This window comes from Lagopus muta, chromosome Z (assembly GCF_023343835.1).
Source record: "Lagopus muta isolate bLagMut1 chromosome Z, bLagMut1 primary, whole genome shotgun sequence".
Taxonomy (NCBI): domain Eukaryota; kingdom Metazoa; phylum Chordata; class Aves; order Galliformes; family Phasianidae; genus Lagopus; species Lagopus muta.
Window position 1 is genome coordinate 8,870,607 of NC_064472.1, and position 20,235 is coordinate 8,890,841.

At 44.6% G+C, this 20,235-nt stretch overlaps 1 protein-coding gene across 4 annotated transcripts in view; it reads left to right on the plus strand.

Moving 5' to 3' along the window:
* DNAI1 (dynein axonemal intermediate chain 1) overlaps positions 1–20,235 on the plus strand; it is a 136,020-nt gene that overhangs the window by 92,692 nt on the left and 23,093 nt on the right. For 2 of the 4 annotated variants that reach the window (XM_048930797.1, XM_048930798.1), the window contains 3 exons: positions 4,828–4,976; positions 5,798–5,897; positions 19,287–19,472. In XM_048930797.1, the coding sequence (XP_048786754.1) occupies positions 4,828–4,976; positions 5,798–5,897; positions 19,287–19,472 (435 nt within the window). Of the gene's footprint in view, positions 1–4,827; positions 4,977–5,797; positions 5,898–10,141; positions 10,181–19,286; positions 19,473–20,235 lie in introns of those variants that run through there. The other 2 variants (XM_048930800.1, XM_048930799.1) reach the window with 2 other exon arrangements.

Consider the following 20,235-nt stretch of genomic DNA (forward strand, 5'->3'; position numbering starts at 1 on the left):
GAGAAACAGACAGCAGAGACAGACTTTTTTTTTTTTTCCTTAAGAAAACAAGATAAAAATAGGAAGTTTTGATCTCTGAGTTAGCCCTGAAAATTAGGCTTGTTACTGCTTGTATTACTTATATAACTTTTGTTTGGCTTGCATTCCTCCAAGCTGGCTTTTTGGCTTTGTTAACATCATACTTACAGCCCTTCTGCATTAGGAATGCACCATCACTGGGAGGCTGGGATGCAGAACAGAACCATCCAGCTATGCTGCAAGTTCGTTTTGTCCTTCCTGCAAAATGGAAACAAAACAGAAAAAAAAGAATCCAAAGGGATTTGTATTCTGAAATGAATTTCAATCATGTAGGCAAAACAGACGTAACAAATATGTATTCCTTCCAGAGAGATGAAGCTGAAGAAAATTTACTCTTCTTCTGGGTAATATCTAGGGAAGGTTTCTGATCACTGCTCACTTTCATTTGACAAGACAGATGCAGAAGGGAGCTGGGAGCAGAGGGGTGCTGGGCAGATGGGTGATGGACAGTGATGTAGGTGCAATGGCTTTTCATTGATGCTTTCAAAGTACAATGCATCTGTTCAGTTACAGGCAGATGTTCTGAGTTGGCTGATTGCCTACCGTAGTTGGTACCTTGGGTATTGTACTCTGATTTGTTTGAACACTGTTGCATCTAGTCCTGATCAAAATGCAGGAAGGAACCACAGGTTTTAGTTCCCTCTATGCTAGAGTGCTGCATGTGAGTACAAAGGTGGGTGTCAGTGTCAGGTGGGGCCATCAGTTACCTTTCAGGAGAAATGGCTGGACTGCTATCCAGGCTGAGTTACACAGTAGAGAAAATCCTCTGTGGACGTGGATCGAGTCAGAACAGAATTTGGTGGTGATTGCATTGGCAGAGCAGAGCTGTATGTCCTGCTTTCAACGATCTTCAGTGAAACAAGAGCTAGGAGAGTTTAAACATAGTGATCCCAGCCTTTGAATCCCAGGCATTTTAACCACTTACTGAGTGGACAAATGCAGAGAGAGGCTGTTGCACAGGATATTTTCTTTATTGATACTAATGCTGATTTTGGGGTTATGATGAGGAACAAAGTATTCCTGTGGCATTGGTGGGCTTTAGAGAAATATGGGGCCACTGTCACATTGTGCCAACCACCGTGTCAAAGTCAGGTGTTGCCATGAGAAGGAGGAGGCAGTTGTCCATTAGATTGTACGGAATAACACAGAGATGAGAAATCTTCAGTGCCTAGACCTTTGCAGTATCCACAAAAAATGTGGGGAAAGTGCTTGTAACCTCAGTGTTACCCAGGAGTTTTCTACAAGAAGTTTCAGAAGTTTTGGAATCAACAAGATGCTGCTGCTCCAGACATTTCTCAGGGATTATTGCACACTTTAATTCCAGCTCTTACTGAAAACTGCACATTTGAACCTTGCATGTTGTGTGAGCCAAGTATCAAACATGGAATGCTCTCTGCACAGGCTGAATTTTAGATTATTTATTAAATAAATTGAGAAATGAATTTCAGAGAGGCATTTTTCCAAAGACTGTGCATGTCCACAAATAGCATTATAATATGTTAATTCTTCAGCTGCGGGATGATTACAGTGAATTTAAAAAATGGCTTAGTTAATAGCCCTTCTGAAGCCAAGAAATCATTATCTTAATTATACACAGAACCATCTATTGCCCTTTTACACAGAGGACAAATTGTTTCCGCGTTAATGTGATTTTGTCATGCAAAACTGCCTCTTTGCATATCATGTTTGCTGTTTAGGAATTGTTTGGCTTTGGTGCCAGAAAGGATGGGTCTTTGAGACTGACGTTAGAACATTCAGCTTTTTGGTCAGAATTATTTTTTTGATCAGCAGAACGTCACACCAAGCAAACTGTGATAAAATTTGAGCATTTTCATATGAGAGAGGGTTTTTCTTTCTCTCTTAGTTGGTTTGCATGAGGAAGAAACAAGTTAAGGCAGCAAATCTCAGTGCAAGTCTGTACAGAAAGAAAGAGTGATTCTAATCTTAACAAAGATGTTTTCTCATGCTCTCATTCTCTTGTACCAAGCACCAGGACATTTGTATCTGTGTGGTTGGGCCAGGCAGTCCACAGCATGGGTCGCATTTGTGTTGGCAGTTTCTGAAGAGCAGCTGGGTGTCCTGATCTGCCTGGGAATGCTGGCTGTGGGCTGTACTGTTTCTGCTGCCAGATACAGCACTCCTTTGAACAATGTTATTTATTGGATTTACCTTGAGCTCGTATTTCTGATAGTGAACTGTAGAAACACTCCACATTATAAGCACATGTATAACTGTCAATTCAACGTGGAAGCAGAGCAGTGTTGTGTCAGGTTAACATTTGAGATAAGTTGAAATGCTTTTAATGAAGGTTATGAATAAACTGTGTTCCTTGCAGTTGTCCTTTCTTCCCAGTATTCCTCCCATTTGTTTTGTAACTTGTCGCCACATATCTTATTACTTGTTTTCTGTGTTACTTTCTCGCTTTCCTGTCCCATCATAAAAATACAATTTACTATTCACACACACATACCACTATTGAAATAGGAGAAAAACACTTTCAGCATATTTGAGAAGCACTCTAGAGGATCAGAAAGGCTGCACAAATGCCTGCTCTCTGAATCAACTCATCCTCTTCAAAGCTGTCTTGTCAGAAGTTAAGCGTCACATTTTCCAGCAGTTTTGTTTTTCGCCTTGACATTTGTCTAATAATGGTATAGTTTTTAAAATGAATAGCAGGAGAAGACTTTGCCAGCAGTTTTAGGTAACTCAGAAATTCTTATTCATGAAAGTCAAACTTCTTTCTGAACTAATTTCATGGTGTTCCTTCAAAGTGGGAAGTTACTTCCATGGTGTTCCTTCAAAGTTCCTTCTTCTTGGGAAGGCCATGGCTGTGTGTCACACATCAGAGATGTGTCACTGAAGGTCTGGATAGACATGGTGTGTAGGATCAGCAGTGCCAGAGCACAGGGTATAGCACACGGAGTTTGTTTTTCACAAATGACACCAGCCAGGCTGTGCAGAACCCCTTTTGCTGCTTATTTAATGAGGTTTTTCAGGTCCCTGTCCTGACAAGGCCTGGAGCTCAGCTCCAAGCCAAACTTGCAGGCTGCAAACCCTGTGTTGAGGGTCAGAACATCCCTGAGTGTTTCCCACCGTACTGGTACTGGAGAGCTGCCTTGATCACAGACTCAACTTCAACAAGGCTCTAAAAACAGGGCACTAAGCATTACAGATCTGTTGGATGCTGACAGATCTTGTTAAGATCTCACTGATCAAAGCTGTCAGGTATTAAGGACCTTCAATCCACCTACTTGGAAAGACAACCAAATAAAGCAGCCTCTCTCTTGTGATGAATTACTTGTGACCTATTCTGTCTGTTCCCAGCAAAGTGACTTTCAAAACAAGCCAAGTATCAATTTTCCTGGTGACTGAACATTGTGAATTATGAAGCAAAGTTATGGAACATGCCATTAAGGGTGATTTCGTTACCATAATTACATGAGAGCACAGTTGCTCAGAGCCAGAGTATGCATCAGACTGCAACGAGCTGTAGGCACCATCAGTGAGTTTCAGATGGACATGAGCCCCATTCCTGTTTCTGCTTCCTGCCATGGCCACCCTCCTGGGGATGGTAGAGCTGATGCAATGCGCAGACTTCAGCACTCCTAATCCTGTACCTGTCCTTAACACACAAGGATATTGTAAACAAAGCAGGTGAGAGTTACCAGACAGTGAATGTCATGTGCAGTAAGTAGTTAAGCCTCCTGATTAGTTAGAGCTTTGGTTTGCAGGATTTAAAGTCATGCAACACTTCAGCAATCCTGCTGCTCGGGCAGATGATGTTTTTGCTGCATTCCGTGGGGAGTAGAGAAAGGTGCTCAAAAGTCCTTGTAGTGACAGTACTGAGGCAGACTGACAGAAAATCCTCAGACCAACCCAAACTTGCAGTGTAGATATGGCTTGCGTATGACAAAACAACCAAGAGAGTATTACTTGTAAGTGGGGATCCTTGTGGCTGATGAAGAAGCCTTCTGTGGGAGGAGGGTGGGCGAAGATAACCTCATTTTTCTGTGAACATGGAACTGGCAGGATCCTGATCGAGTCCCATATTCTGTTAGTGCCAGCAAGTGGATCATCATTTCTCCTCCCTTTCATGAGCTCACATAGCCATAGTAGAGCACAGGGCGGCCCAGCAGCCCAATTCCTCAGTGCTGGACAGCCTCCAGGGTTCTCACATCCTGCAGGGAAGTCATGAGCAGCATGGGAAGAGACACAGGGCAGGGCTGTGTGGTGGGGCATGCTGCTGGGTCAAGCTGTTACAGGATGGTGGCAGAGAAAGGGCTGTAGATGTATTCCTAAAACTTGTTAAGAGCCAAAGGGTCTGATAGATCCTCCTTGTGCTGAGAATGCCATTACTGGAGGTTTTAATTGGAACAGTCCAAATGCACACTGCTGGTGTGCTCCTGTGCAACATGAGAGTCATTTTCCCCTGCCTTTCTGAGAGCCCATTACAGAGGCACTGCAGGAGGTGGGGGAGCTCCTACTGTGGAGAATGGGCTCTGTACGCTGCCTCCAGCTTTAAATCCAGCCTATTCCCATCTGTATGTCTGGCTCAATATTGCCTGCAGTTGGGGTGAAACAGCATGTGCTAAATGATGTTTGTAGCACTTCTGGGTACCAGCTGCCTTACCCCAGCCAGCCCAGATGAGCCTGGGAGGCCATACAAATATTTGCACACACCTTTCTCTGGGAATACAAACTCTGGAAGAAGGTCTAGCTCTGATTACTGACTAGTTCTTTCCATTGCAGTGTTCAAAATGCTATTCAAACCAGTTTCTGGATGTGTTTGAAGCCCATCACATGGCTGTGGATTCAGTCAGCTGGAATCCCTACCACTTGAAAATCTTTATTTCCTGCAGCTCTGACTGGACAGTCAAGATCTGGGATCACACCATCAAGTAGGTCCTACTGGGTCCTGGCACGGGTAGTGAGGTCCAGGATAATCCATCTGCATGTGTTGATTCTGCTCAAATCTGAGGCTGTTTCACTCTAAGATGCTGATATTGCTGTCTTATCTCTGTTCTTGATGGCTGATGAGTCAATCTAAAGGATGACGTATGAAGTCTAGCATTGCTCCAGAAGTCTGCCAAGTACAGCTCAAGCAAACAACCTCACTGCCTTGCCATGGAACTGTCTACATTTCAGACTTGCTGTGGCAGGGTGATTCTTCTAGAGCAGTGGCATAGAGAAATGCTGGTACGTTGCTTCAGGGGCTTAGATGCCTCCTAATAGAGGCAAAAATTTTTTAAAAATTGGAACATTTAAAATGCATATTGAAGTTCAGGTTTAGTGGTTGAGAAATGTGTGGTTTCAATCAGGAAACTGATTTCATTGTAAATCAGTCAGAGTCAAATGTTTTCTGTTGCCAATACTACTCTTAATATTCAATGTCAGAGGTACAGAGAGGGAAGATCACTTTTTCTTGTACGATTATTAAGCACAGAGCCTCCCTCTCACTGTGTGCAGTAAAAGCTTTCAAAACACTTGCAGAAAGAAGGCAACGTGCTTCTTTACTTCTCAGTGCAGTGGGATTAGGTTGAGGTTCAACTCTGCAATACCTTTGGCTCAGACCCTGGCTAGTGTTTGGTGTAAGAAAGTAGCCCATATCCCATTTCTGAAGCTGGCATTTAACACAGGCTGCAACATCCAAGTGGTTATATCTCAGTGTTTCATTTTCAGAGTGATCTGTTTTTAACTGAGCCTGTATCTCTCTTTACAGGACTCCGATGTTCATTTATGACTTGAATGCTGCTGTAGGAGATGTTGCCTGGTCCCCTTACTCTTCCACAGTCTTTGCAGCAGTCACCACCGATGGCAAGGTGAGTGACTGATTTTCTCAGCAGACTGAGAAAATGTCAAGGGAGATGAAGGCCAAGTATGAGGACAGGTCAGCCCAATCCTGGCCAGGCAGATCTGGGAGCTGAGGTTTGGCCAGCAGGATTCCAGTCCAGTGACTGAAGCTGGTTTGTCTGAGGCTTGCCTGGGCTCCATAGAGAGGCCCCAAAACTATTAATTCCATTTTTTATCAACCTGATTTCAGAGGACACGGATGTCCAATGGAGCTGAGAAAACCTAGGCAGCAGCATTTCTTACTCCTCCTACCCACGGGCCTTGCCACACTTACAAAAGCAACCGGGCCAGCTGTGCAGCAAACTGATGTTAAATCACAAATTGGTGAGCTCTTAGCAGATACCGAAGATCAGCTGCATGTCTTGTGAAGCTTGACAAAACCTTCATAGATGGATATGGCCATTCTTCTATAAGCATGAATCCTTCTTGGTGGGACCGTACCCCAGAGATGGTGATTCTTAGAAAGGAAAAATAGACAGGAGCCTGGGAACAGACTGTTTTTCCTATGTTCTCCTGCTGTTAGCATGCATATTGCTAGGCATGCATTATTTACTCTTTCCTGATGCTGCTCTCTCTGCACTGAGATGAGTGTTGCAAGCACATGCAAGTCCCAGCTTCTTCATGCTGATGACATCAAAGGGGATGTACTGCTTGCAGTGGTACATGCCAAGAGAAAAACATTTAACTTCCTCTGTGTGAAAACAGCTCATTAATGAGTGCTTCCCTGGAGATGGATGGATGGTGCTCAGGAGAAGAGCACCTCCAGCATGAGCTGATACCCAGGCATTGATTCAAGGTACAGGGAAGCAGCAGAATTAAGTGAATATATACTTAAAATGTTACAAAAATAAATAAATGAATGAATAAATAAATAATAAAAAAATCAGTTATACTAATGTACCCAGGCTTAGCCAGCAGAACTTTGTTCCCATTAAATAAAATGAAATCAGCATTTCCCTCCTCTGTCAGGCTGTCTTCAAGAGTAATGACTTGATAATGAAGTACTTAGAACAATCCTAATGTTGAGATGATGGCAGTTATATTTTTGCCCCTAGCCATCCGTTCTGGTAGCTCAGATGGTTAATTTGGGCCTGGCAAGTAGCCAGGGCACGTAGCTATCTGTCAATAGTGTTTTTGTACTGTAAGACCACATTGCTCTGTCACCACAGGCTGCATGTTCTGCTGGTGTAGATTGGAAAGTCTATGCAGTTTGGCCAAATTACTCCAGAAAAAAGATGGCCTTTATATATCCGTATCGCTGAATTAGCAGCTTTATTGCAGTTTAACCTTTATATTGTAGCAGAAAATTCATTTCACTGATACAGTGGCTGAGGCTGAGGATTTGTCTCACTAAGCAATGGAGATAACTTTACTGGTGCACCTGGGCCTCCCTAAGGTTACCGCAGCCTGAAGAAAGCAGTGCTGGTGCTTTTCCATCTGTGGGAGGATAGCTTGGGCCATTTATGCGTTCCCCTTCTCCCATATACCTAGTGTGTTCCCTACAAGAATACTTATCTGAGTCCCAAACCTGGACAGAGTTCATTGAAAGCTGGGCTGAGCAGAGCAGAGACACGTGTAGTCTATTTGTGTCCTGGCATCTAACTGTGGGGAAGAGGAAGAAATGTCTGCAGGCAGTGAGACACCCTGGGCACTACTCACTTGAGCCAGGTTCTTTGTCAGAGCTTTACCCATTGCAGAGAAGCTCCTATGGACTTGAAATGTGCAGTGAGGTGTTTCCATCCCAGCTCTTGTCTTAGCCACTGCTGTCATGGTTCTAATTATGTTGCCGCAGAGACACACTAGTTGCATTATCTATGAGCCTAGAGTTCTTGGGGGCTGTGGGTGGGACAGAAAACTACCTTGTTTGGCAGTGCTGCACCTAGGATATTTTATGTGGAGTAGGATCTCATTTTGCTCTATGCCTTTAATCTCTCAAAAGTGACCATCAGCCAGGGAGAGCCCATCATCGGGCTATATAGAAGGAAAGATTGAGGTAAGAGCTGCTTTGCTGTTGCAGTAGACTGGCCGGGACTGATGCTGAAAGCAATCCTGGTCCTCTGCACTAACCAGCAAGATAGGTCTGAGATATGGTTTAGCTTCTGTTTCAAACAAGATCTGTTAGATCTTCAGTAGAAGTGGTTGTTTACAACCTTTTCATTCTGGAGGGTATTCCACTTTGTAGTGGAACTCACTCTTTGGGAGTAACTCAGCACTTTGCAAAGGACAGGCTCTACTAATGCTGGGGAAAACATATACATTAACAGGATATAGAAAACTACAGGACATGCAGCCAGGAAATAAAATATTAAAGGCCTCCTGCTCAGAAACAGCCTCTAATTTTGCATCCACATATAATTATACCTGCAGTACCTGAAGGTTGCCTGGAGGTGGGATCAGGCCCTCATTTCGTTCTTATAGGGATGTTGATTATATTTTGAAAAACACATTTCTTTACTCAAGCTGATGTGTCCAGAATGTTTGTATTGGCCTCCCTGTTGATTAGACTGACTTGGAAATTGTTCTAACAATCTCCTGATACACATGACTCCAAGAGGTGCATATTTAATAAAAGCTGTAAATATCTGAAGCATTATATTAAATTCTATGTGTTGGCAGCTGGGCGTCTGCTTCAGACAGCACCACCTCTTCATAAATAACCAAGTGAGCACATTCTGCAGCTGGTGCAGTGGACAGTAAATGCTCCTGTTTGTCATGTTCTGGATAATTTCCTTAGTGTCCTGCTCTGCCTGATGGCCGTTTTATTTCAGAGTGAGCATAAATGGCTTGCGATGAAAATTGAAATAAAGTAAACTGAGACATGCACATCTGTGCCAACACTGCCTGAAAAGAAGCTCACAATTCTATAGCTAAATAAGGGGCTTGATTTTAAAAGGGTAGACAGTCAGCTGGTTGTATGGGTGAGCTCAGAGTGGTTGCTAGTGAGCATTTGGCTTTGGTTTTAGTCAGTTTGCTAAGTCTGATGCAGTTCTGTACTGTGATTGTGTTTCAGATGACAGGATATTCCTTGAAGACTCCACAGTGTTTCCTAACGCAGGCAGGTGGAGATACCTGTTATTTCTGAACATGAGTCCTGCAGCATAGTTGGCTGCCTGCAGCTCTGTGGCCCCTCCGGGCTGTCTCCTGCAGGGACTTGGGTGCAAATATCAGTATGATTAGCAATGAAATAAAATGAGGTTAGATAACACCTTGTTTCCATGGCTTTAGGTTGTAAATGGTAGAATCCTGACATGAAATAATAAGAATAGCTGAGATGTGAGGCCTGCTTTGGAAATAGTAAAGTACTGTGGAGGTGGATTTGGATGCCTAACTCCTACATTTAGGGAGCAAGAGATCTAGCGATGCTGTCCATCTTATTGTTAGGATACAAGACAGGGAAATGGGTGGGAGTGGGATTCAGTCCCTGTGGCATTCAGCTGGATTTTTATTTGGGATCTTGGTTTGGGCCTCAAAGTAACACTTAAAGCAGAAATAAATATCAAAACATATAAAAGCAGGACTCAGACCTGAAATTTCTCTCTCAGGATTCTTTACTTCCTTTCCTTGAGAAAGGAAATGATGTTGGCAGGTTGTGTTGTGCAACAGCCGTGGCACAGAACTCCGAGTCTGGCTCACTCATGTTTTCTCCTTCTAAATTGATCCAAGAGTTGTTATGCCTGTTAAAAAAGCCGGAGACTCCTGTTGCAAGTGTTCCTAAATGTCTGGATCCCAGGCTAGAGGCCACAGCCACCTTGTGGAATGACTAATGGTGCTGTCAAGCTGGGTTTGGTCAGTCTGGAAAAGGGATGACTTTGCAGATACCTAACAGCAAACTGTCAGTGCCTATAAGTAGGTCATCAGGAAGTTAGAGCCAGGTTCTTCAGGGCAGCACATGAAAGGATGACTCTTGAAAAGATTGGAATAGGCTGCCTGGAGAAACTGTGGATGCCCCATCCCTAGAGATGTTCAAGGACTGGCTGGATGGGCCACTGTACATCTTGATGTAGTAGACAATGTCCATGCCTATAGCAGAGGAGTTGGAACTGGATGGTGTTTAAGGTCCCTTGCAACCCAAACCATTCTGACTCTGTGACAACAGTTGGAATGAGTTGAAACGAGTGCTTTGGACTGGGTGTAAGGAAAAACCTTTTCATCATGAAGGCAGTCAAGCAGTGCAGCATCTTACTCAAAGAGGGTCTGTCGTCTCTGTGCACAGAGTTCTTAAAGACCAGGTTGGGCAGAGCCCTGAACAGCCACATATGATCTCAGAAGGTTGGACTAGAGGCTTCTGGGAGTCTCTTATAGCCTGAATTATCTTCTAACCCTGATACACTACATCTTCATGTGAGAAGGAGGATCCCAGGGCTTTTACAACAGAAGGTATGTACTAAGTACAAGTCCATTTGCTCTTCTGTTTTTGTGGTTTGTGTCCTTCATGACTAATACAGCAAGGGGAGGATGATGTTACAGTTATTCTTAGTAAATATTGATAGCTTCAAGATAAATGTCATCTGAGTGTGCGCTCTGCAGAGAAAGCCACTCAGACATATGCTCCGTGGCCCTTCCCCCATTACTGAAGCTATTCACTTTCAAGATATGAAATCCTTGAGATGACCCAAACCTTCAGGAAACTAACACCTTATGCTTCTCAGAAAAATAGTATACCCTATCCTGATGATATAAACAGATTTTACTGAGCAACTGTTTGAAGACCAGGTTTCTGTCGTGTCTCATGTACAGGGTAAGATGCTGAAGAAATGCATGTCATCTTGATAGCCATCATTTCCCAGTTAGGAGAAAAACACTTGTCAAGCACTGCTGTGTGTGTGTTTATGGAACAATTCACCGAGACTTTCTGCCTATTTAACTTTGACTTGAAACAAAAACCAATCTCTCTGTCTTTAAAACTTGTGTGACTTTGCAAATAAGAGCCTTGCCTAACATTTCAGGTACGCTGGTATTTCTTTGGGTGTGTTGGACCTTCTCCTGCCTCACCTTATTGAACATGAATCAGGCATACTGGCAGACCTCTCGGCATTTGTCAATGCTTTTGCCCAAGAAAATGAGGGCTGTGAACTCCCAATGGCTGCAGATGTCTTTCCCTGCCATGTCCATGTCTTTCCTCCTGTGCTTCTGTAGTAGTCTACCTAAGCCTTGCATGGCCTCCACTATGTCTGTAGGCCTGAACAATCACCAGGGTGTGAAAATAGTGAGTACAGATCTTTCTCATCATGCAAGAAGGACCTCTGAGCAGGCTGAAGCGGGTACAGACTTTCTTAAAATGGCTTCTAAATTGCATTCACAGCGAAGTGGTTGTTTTCCAGTAAAACCGTTCATTTTCTTCCACCACAAAACATAAAAGGCTCTTTCTTATTCCCTGCTGAATCTTTAAGATTGATGTGGATGGATGGGCAGACTCCTGTCTGCTTTAGAACAAGGGCTGGTGACATGACAAAGCTAAGTGAGGTAGATGGGCAGAGTCCGTAGGATTAATGCTGCCTTCCTCTTACTCTGTGCCAACCAGGCTGCACTTGCTTCTCTTTCTCCAGCCAGCACGTTCTCTTTGCAATAGGAGTTCTCTCCCCTGCAATTGCTCTAAGTCCAGAAGGCTTTGCTGTGTTTGTACAGGGTCTGATTTCCTCACCTCTATCCTGCTGCAGCTCCCGTGCTATCATGGGGTGCACTAGTGGGCTCCAGACCTGCAGATGCATCAGGCAGCTCAGGACATATCTGCTCACTGCCTCATGTCCCATAGCAACTGTGTCACTGGTGAGGCAGTTCTGTGAGCACAATGGTTATTTTTGGTGAAAAAACAAACTGATGGATTTAAACCTCTTTCATCAGTGGTGGTTTTTTTTTGCATGGATTGTTTTTTATTCAGATGCTCCCAGGCCAATTTTTCATTACTGTAGCTATTGCTCTTTCAGGTTATAAAATACAGTATTTAAACAAAACCCACCCGCTGAGACTAACTAGTTCATTCAGCCTCACAGGAACCAAGTTTGCTCTTTTCTGCTTGTATGAATGTATGTGTAGGGACAAATGCCTTGGGCAGCATCTCCAAAGATATCTTTGATTAACCTGTTTGACTTTGCATGACTTTGCTTATTGAGCCTATCAGGAGTATCTGAGAGAGTTTAGAAAGCTGCTTATAGATGCTTTTCTACTCTTTGCTATCAGCAGCCACTAAGAATGACCCCTCACTTAGGTTTGAATTTGCAAGTGGCGACGGTTGGCATTAAGGCCACCAAGACCCCATCATCTGTATGCCCCATCCTCCTGTACAGAGGCAGCAGCTCATGAGCCTTAATGTTTATTGTTTGGCATTTTACAACAATCTGAAATCTGTGCTCGTTCTTTTTAAATGCCAGTCTCCCAGCCATGGCAGTTCAATATCTGTCTTATGAATAGCTTTGCTGGCCTGCCACAGGGCAGACAGTGGCAGACAGCAGGGACTGCATACCCCATCAGACTCTGTGCTGCCTGTGCTTGCACCATTGCCTGTCTTCTCACCCACTCCAGCAACCAGTGCCTACTGTTTGGGGCATACCCAGGAGCCAGGACATGGGAAGGGATGGAGCCTGATCCTGATCTAAGAAGAGGCAGTCTCATCCTGACACCAGGGGCTGGGCTGTGGGTCACTGTAGGAATGCAGCAGGGGTGCTGGCACAACTGGTATGTATTCATGTGGCATTGCCCAGTAACCAGTAAGGAGCTGGTTGAAACAGCCTCTCAGTTCTTCACCAGCTATCTGAGATGGGATATCAGAGTAGGGAAGTGTTTGAGGACTGAAAGAAAGACTTTCTGCCCAGTCTTCAAGAGCATGACAGTACAGGAAAGATTAGGCAGCGTAAATACACTATGCAGAAAGATACTAAATGGTATATTTGTAAGCACTTCTTGGTCAAAGAGCAACCAGTCTAGAAAGGCTTTTGTAAGGCCATATCATGTAAAACTGATCTAATACAGTTTTTGAGAGTAACAGCCCTGGTACAAAACATCTATAGAGGGTGGCTTCAGGAACACAAATCCATAAGGAAAGGTGAGAAGATGGATGGGGCACGGTGGAAATCATCCTCAGCAGTCTGTGCGAGGACTGGGACTGGAGCTGAAACCAGCAACAATTATGGTAGAACTAAGCGGATGAGACTTAAAAGTGCTTTAGTGCCAGAACTGAAACTGTAAATGAGCTCAACAGCCTCAGCAGCAGTTTGCAGTCAGTGAGATGAAATTCAATAAAGACACAAACCAAATGTGCAATATTAAATGAGCACTAACTGGGAAGCAGCAGGACCATAAGGCTGGGACTGGCTGCACCACCATGCTCCTGCCAACACCACAGCTGTGCTTCCAGCTCAGTCCCTGGGATATGCTAGGGGCACCCACCCCAGGAGCACCAGTGAGGTTCAGACTGGATGTGCTGGACATCTCTTCTGTTAGAGCAGGGATGGCAGCACAGCATGGAGGTACCGACTGCTTCTGCCACGCTGGCATCACACAAGTTCAATGCAGATTAGTTTCTCTCTTTGGCTTTCACCTTTCAGAAGCAATCTGAAAAGTAACAAATTAAATTTAGTATAATACCAGGCAGCAAAAGGAGGCTTTGTGAGGAGGTCTGAGAAATACTAGCTCAATCTCTGATTCATTCCAATGCATGCTATTAATGTTAGAGAGGAAAAATTAAAAGAGTCATTGGCAACATAAGAAAATCTTATTAGACCAAACTGAAGTGCAACCAGCTCTGGTGTATGATGCGTCAGCTATTTAGCACCAGATAACAGCATTCGGGAGTGTGCAGGACCAAGACACGCAGATTATCATAATCACTGAGACTGCCAGAGCAGAGCTGGTTGGCAGGAAGTGCTGACTGACAGGAAAATTAGCTCAGATACATGAGCACTTTCTTGTAAAACAATGTGACAGGGTTTTCAGAGGAGGTTAAATGGTCCTCAGCCTGTCTGAATGAATAACAGCTCTTCCACATGCTGAAGCTTTGGTTTCCTGCTGCCTTGTGGGAGCTGAGTCAAATCAGCTGAGGTTGTTTTCCTACCATGTCAAATCAGGAATGACCCAGTTCTTAGTGAATGAACAAGAGAAGAGAGATGAAACCCTGAAGAGAAGCTCTCCCCTCCAGCCCTGTGTTAAGCCAGGTGGTACAGAACTTCTCTTCTTACTATTGTGCACCCCAGAGCAGCATGCAGAGATGCTGCAGCGCTGAGATACTGCAGACCTGGGGAATGTGCTTGGTGTTCTCCTGCAGTCCAGGGTGTGCAGCCAGCCCTGGATGGTGAACCTATCCAGACCAAGCAGTAGATTTCATGGATGCCTGCTCATCTTCCTGAGCTCAAAGCTAGCACACAGATTGGTGTAACAGAGCTGGGCCCAGTCCTAGAATGTATCTGTAGGTCTGGTACAGGGCCTGCTCTGCCAGCGCAGTGCCTTTAGGAAGTTCCAGTGCAAGGGTTGGGGGTCACCTGCCAACTTGTTAAATATGGGACTTGAGAATTTGAAACAAGTCATCTGTGGCGTTTGCCAATGGGTGAGGTATCATGATTCAGTCAAGGAAATTAGGGAAATCCATCACACAGACAGTTAAAGTCAAGCAGTGAAAGAGATGTCAACAGGTAAAGGGCAGCGTGATATGCAGCATGATATTAAATCATCCCTCGCCTTTTGCTCTTGCACCAATTTTGTTCTTTGTTGCCAAGTTACCAGGTACATCTGCTGTGCTCTTACATACGTACAGTTTCCCCTAGCATGGGTTTTGGTTGATACCAGCTTGTTTTTGAGCACACTGGCATTGTTCTGGCCACTGGTGGGGTATGAGGCCTTGTAAATTCAGGAGAAAAGGACAGCTTCTGTTTGAGGCATGCAGTAAAGGTCTGGGTAGGTTGTGGGCTCCCATCTTCATAGGTCACAAAAGTTGAGTAGGCTGCTGTGCTGTAGGACAGTGGATGACAGCTGGGTGAGAGCATAGGGATGTGGATCACCTTGAAGCTGCTACAGCTGCTGGCTGTGGGAGCTTGGGCTGGCCTTTGGGTTAAAGGTATAGTTTGCAGAGTGAGCAGGGAGACATGAAGTCTTTGAAATTGAGAACATGGTTTGATGCTGGAGCTATAGCAATAGCCTTGGATTTACGCTGTGCCAAGCTTGCAGAGTGGCCATGCAGAGTCTCAGTGGGGAGCCATTGGTTGTGGGATGTATTTGCATGATTCTGGATGTGACTGAGCTGGATTTCTTCTCCAGCTGTCTGAAAGTCAGGCATCAAAGCAGCTCATTTGTGTTAAATATTTTCTGCAACACTAACACAGCAGTGATAGCCATTATTGCCAATACATCAAGCATGGAGGCTCTGCTGTTACCTTGATCATAATTAAAAGAAACATTTTTATTGATTAAAAGCATGTGACAGAGGTTTCAGGATTCCCCCAATCCCATCTCAGAAATAACTGGGAGTCTGCTTAACTTCAGTGCTTCTCTTCAGGGGCTGCTGACCTACCAGAGGCTTTTCCCTTCCGTCTAGGGGAAGTTTGCTTTGAACATTTGCCTAGCACATCTACCATCAGTGTCAGGCTCTCTGGGGCTGTGAGTCCAGGTTTCCTCTGGCAGCTGTTGAAACCAGCTCATAAATCCCCACGCTGTGAGGAACTGCCTAGCTGAACACATCGGGCTTCATTCGGAGTGTGGTAATTGTTCTCCTGTTTCTTTGGGGTGGGTGCACAGTTTTACAAGGACCATAAATAAAAGGGCTGTTGGAGTTGCTAGTTACTAACTAGTGCTTTCTTCTCTGCAGCTAGGCTGGGGACTGCAGATGGGGATTCTTGCTCTCTCCCATTACAGCAATTTTCAGATTTCCTTTACCTCTCTCTGTACCTCTCCACAGGTTTCTTGTTCTCAGGGTCTGATTTATGCTCTTCTAGGGAAGTGGCCACATATTGTTCCTAAGCAATCTATAGCAAGAGAACTGAAATGCCCTTTCCCATTTTCTCAGTGCTTGTTAGCATGAATGACGATGCCTCCTGTGGTCTACAGGCAGCCAGGTTGTCGCCCCTACAGACCTGTGGTTTGCTCCTGCAGGATACGCAGAAAGTATCAGAAAAAAGCAAGAAAGTTATACTTTCTGCTTTGAGGACCAGAAGCAAATCACTGTTTTCTCCATGGATTCACTGAAATGTGAAGTTTCACATTCTGTGAAGCATTACTGCCTTACTGCTTTGCTGGAGGTACAAGCTTGGGTGCTGCTATGGCACTGAGTGAGGAAAACTGGATGGGTAGAAACAGCTCATAGGGGTCCATGATGATGCAACATCATCATGTCAGTAAGCATGGAAATGCATTTGTCTGCCGTGTTGGAAAGTTGTGCAAATATTGACCCTCATCAGAGCAATTTGCACCTGCGTGTGTGTGTCTACGTGTGTGTGGCAACTCTGCCACTATGGGTCTGATGCTGGAGTCACATGCAGGCTGAAGTGGCGCCTACCTGTGTTGTGCACCCAGAGAGGGCTCATCTTGTGAAACATGAGAGGCTGTCTTTGGAGGTCAGTGGTCAGCTACGTCTGGAGAGGTGAAGGTCACTGGAGGTCACTGGAGTGATGGAAAGGTGCTGTGTGCTGCTGGTGACTCTCTGGGATGGGAGATGCAGCTGGAGCTGTCTCCATATCTTTAATCCCATGATCCCAGCAGCTGGCATTAAGAACCTCAAGGACAGCTGCGGGGTTTCAGTCTTCTTAGGGCAGAAAGTCTTTCCCCAAACCCCATGCCAGTCTGCAGCCAGTGCTGGTCACTGTCAGCTCTGTTGCTCTATGGCACCATGAGGCTGCCTCAAGTGTTGTGTGTACCCTTTCAGGATACTCCCAAGGCATCGATAACTGAGTTGGTCTGACCCCATTTTCCCCTCCCCTCAGAGTGCCTGTCATCAAACCTCTGAAGTCCTTCCTAATGCCTGTGGCCCACCCCTCCATCTGTAGAGTCTGCCAGCTGATACGAAGCTGATACTTCCAACTGGAGAACTGGAATTGTTTGTTCTTTTCCATGATTCCCTTGGCGAAAGAAAACAAGCCCATTTGTTTAGAAGCTCATAAAAGAAGAGTTTTATAGTAGGAACATTCATAAACTTGCTTGCTTTTGACCTTCTCCACGCTGCTCACAGTTTTGAGTTCTTGTCCTAGGCATTCTGCATGTCTGGGCTGTCAGTGGCATTTTAGAAAAACAGCTTCACCCAGAGTAATTTACGTTGCCCAGCATTCCAAAACAGAGCCTTCAGACCATGCCATCCTTGCTACCGTGTGCTTCTGGCTATGTTGTGCAGGTGTGATACTTTGACAGCCCTGTAAAACAGATCTTGTTGCTGAAATGAAGCCTGGCCATTAATTCTATGCTGCCTGTTTTAAATCTGGATTAATTGGTGCTCCTCTAGCAATGGACATTTCCTGGGCTCTCAGGTTACTAAGTACTGAGCTTCTGTCATTGGTGGGAGAAGTGAATCATGCCCTTAAATTAATAAATATGTATTCTGTGAAGGCAAGCAATTAAACCTTTGGTGTGTGTGGGTCATGTGGAGTTGATGCACTTAAGAGAGAGCTTGCTTCTTTTCAGAGATAGGAAGACAGCAGAATGCAAGCCAGGACATAAACTTTTTATGCCTAGAGCTGGAAATTGGGATTACTTTGGCCGGAGTGTGGAACCTCAAGTTTTTGGTCTAGATTCAGAATTCAGTACTGGCATCTGAAATTTTAGTGAAATAATTTTTTCCCAATCTGTTTTCTCGATGATGGGGGAAAGGGAAAGTCTCTATAAACTGCAGATTTTTATCTGTGTCTGATGCTTTGAATCCCCTCCTTGAATTACAAACTGCTGTGGATTTCTCTAAAACACATGAGAAGCTTGTGCACTTCCCAAGCTCTTCCCTGTCCAGAAAAGTCTTACTTCAATTTTGGGGGTGTTCCTCCTTGTCATATTTTTTGCAGCTATGAAATCTTTGCTTGATTCCCCAGCCCAGGACAAGGACATCACAAATGAGCTCTAGAGACACAGTGGTGTTTGAGATCGCCTGGGATCTGTGTCCTGGGACCTCTTTGCTTTACACAGATCCAGATAAAATTCACCAACTTGGTTGTGCATGATGAGAAACTACACATAATGATTTGATACACAATCCTTCATGCTCTTTGGAAAAGGCTTTTATAGGATACTGCTGTCAGATTTCATATAATTCCTAGATTGAAATTGTGAGCCTGGCACAGTGTTGAAACAGCACATGTCACCTGACTCCTAGCTGCTGGTAAACAAGACACAGCTGGCAGTAGATGTAGATAAAGTTCAATTCTAATTTCTCCCATATTCCCACTGTACTTGTTCTTCCTTAGTTTTTCTGAAGGTAATAAAGGGGAAAGAAAAATAAAGCTGGAAGTCTGCACAGTGGATTCGAGGTGGGAGCCCAGCATGCTGGAGAGTCCTTCAGCGCTGGTGAGGAGCATCATGTTTTATTAGCCTTTGCAGGCTGTAGCACTGACAGGAGCTAATTGCAATTATCGGGAGACAATGTTAACATATTCTCTTGAGTATGTTCCACTGTTTCCACCAGAGTCATGCTGAAACATTCTCTGTCATGCAGTTTTCAGTGCCATAGCTCTGGGGTCCATGCTAGAGGTCTCTCACCCTCCTTGTTCGACTTTCTCACTTGCCCAGCCCTTGACTTTAAGTGCCATGGGAGTGCCGTGCTGGCACAGCATCTACAGCATCTGGTCTGGAACAGGCTGCTGCCCTCATGCTATCCTGCGCTTTGCAGCATTTGCCTGTGCTTCATCCCAAGGTACATCCTGAATCTTACTGGCCATGTTCACATTATTTCCCTATTAATTGCTGATCTGACTCTTAATTGTTATTATTAAGCTGGAGATATTAGAAAGGTCTGCAATAAAGGGTAATCAATATTTCTGACAGCATTTCCCACTTTGTGAGTCAGTCTGTGTTAGACTGTGGTTTCACACCTGGTTGAGTCATTGCTTGCAGCACTGGGAAGGGAGGTTAGGACCTGTGGGCTAGCAATGCCAGATTTGAGCTGTCTCCAGTCCAGATCAGCTGGAGCCTTGAGAAGAGCTTGCCCCAACATCAGAGAATGGGTCCTTACCCCATGCGTTCCTGAAGTAAGGGGATGGTCCCTCAGAAGCAGCAGGCAGCTTCTGGACATAGATTGCTTACAAGATTATGAAGCTTCTGAAGTCAGATGCTAATTGTGTGCTGAAGTTACCTTTCCCTAGAACCTTTTCTTTCTGTGATTTCTTCAGGCACGATTCTTCTGCTGAGGCTTCTTCTTGCCCAACTAATCTCTTCTGTGTTGTCTTTTTTTATTTTCTTCCCAGGCCCATGTGTTTGATCTGAACATTAATAAGTATGAAGCTCTCTGCACCCAAGTAGTGGTGGCCAAGAAGAAAAATAAAATAACCCATATCCAGTTTAACCCCGTGCACCCTGTTGTCATCATCGGAGATGAGCGAGGCCAGGTTACCTGCCTGAAGCTCTCCCCCAATCTGCGCAAGATGCCCAAGGTAGGTACAGCTGAGGGACCAAACCACAGCAGGTCTCTTCATGCCTTCGCTGTTCTCTGTTCTTCATAGGTTTCCCAAACATCCTATCTTTTCCGAGCTTTGGGTTTTGTTTGCAAAACTCCTGGAAACTTGAGTAGAGCTGATATCAGCTCCTCCCTGAGACCTCCTGCAGAGCCCGTGCTGCCTGTCTTCCTCTTTTGGATCATCAAAGCCTGTGCCCTGACCATTATGTCCCCCCTCCTGTAAATGAGCAAGTGCTATCTTTATTTAGCAAGGTGTCTTGGGATCCTAGTCCTAAGAGATAGCAATGAGATGCTTGTATGAGTTGGCAGAGCCCCTTTTCCCACCCAGCCATGAGTGCCAGTCTTGCAGTATGCTGAAGATCTCCCACACAGTTCCTTTATTAGACGTTCTGGGTTTCCTCCAGTCACAGACTGTATTGCTGCAAATGCAGCATCATTTCTGACCCCATGTAATTCTCATAGCCACTTGTCCCTTGCTTAATAGAACTTCTTCAGTTTCCAGCTTTTTAGAACTGATCCAAAAAAGCAATATCTCAGGATGATCATTTTTTATTTATATACCTCCAAAGGTTTTATATATTCTACCAGTCAGCTGTGTAAGGTGAGGTCTTTGGCCAGAAACAAATCACCCCAGTGTCAGTCCAGAACATTCTGACTGATTTTTAAAAAGTCCTTTCTTCTAGACACCACTGGAAATACAAACCTCCTTGTGCTGAGAGAGCATAGAGAACTGAACAACA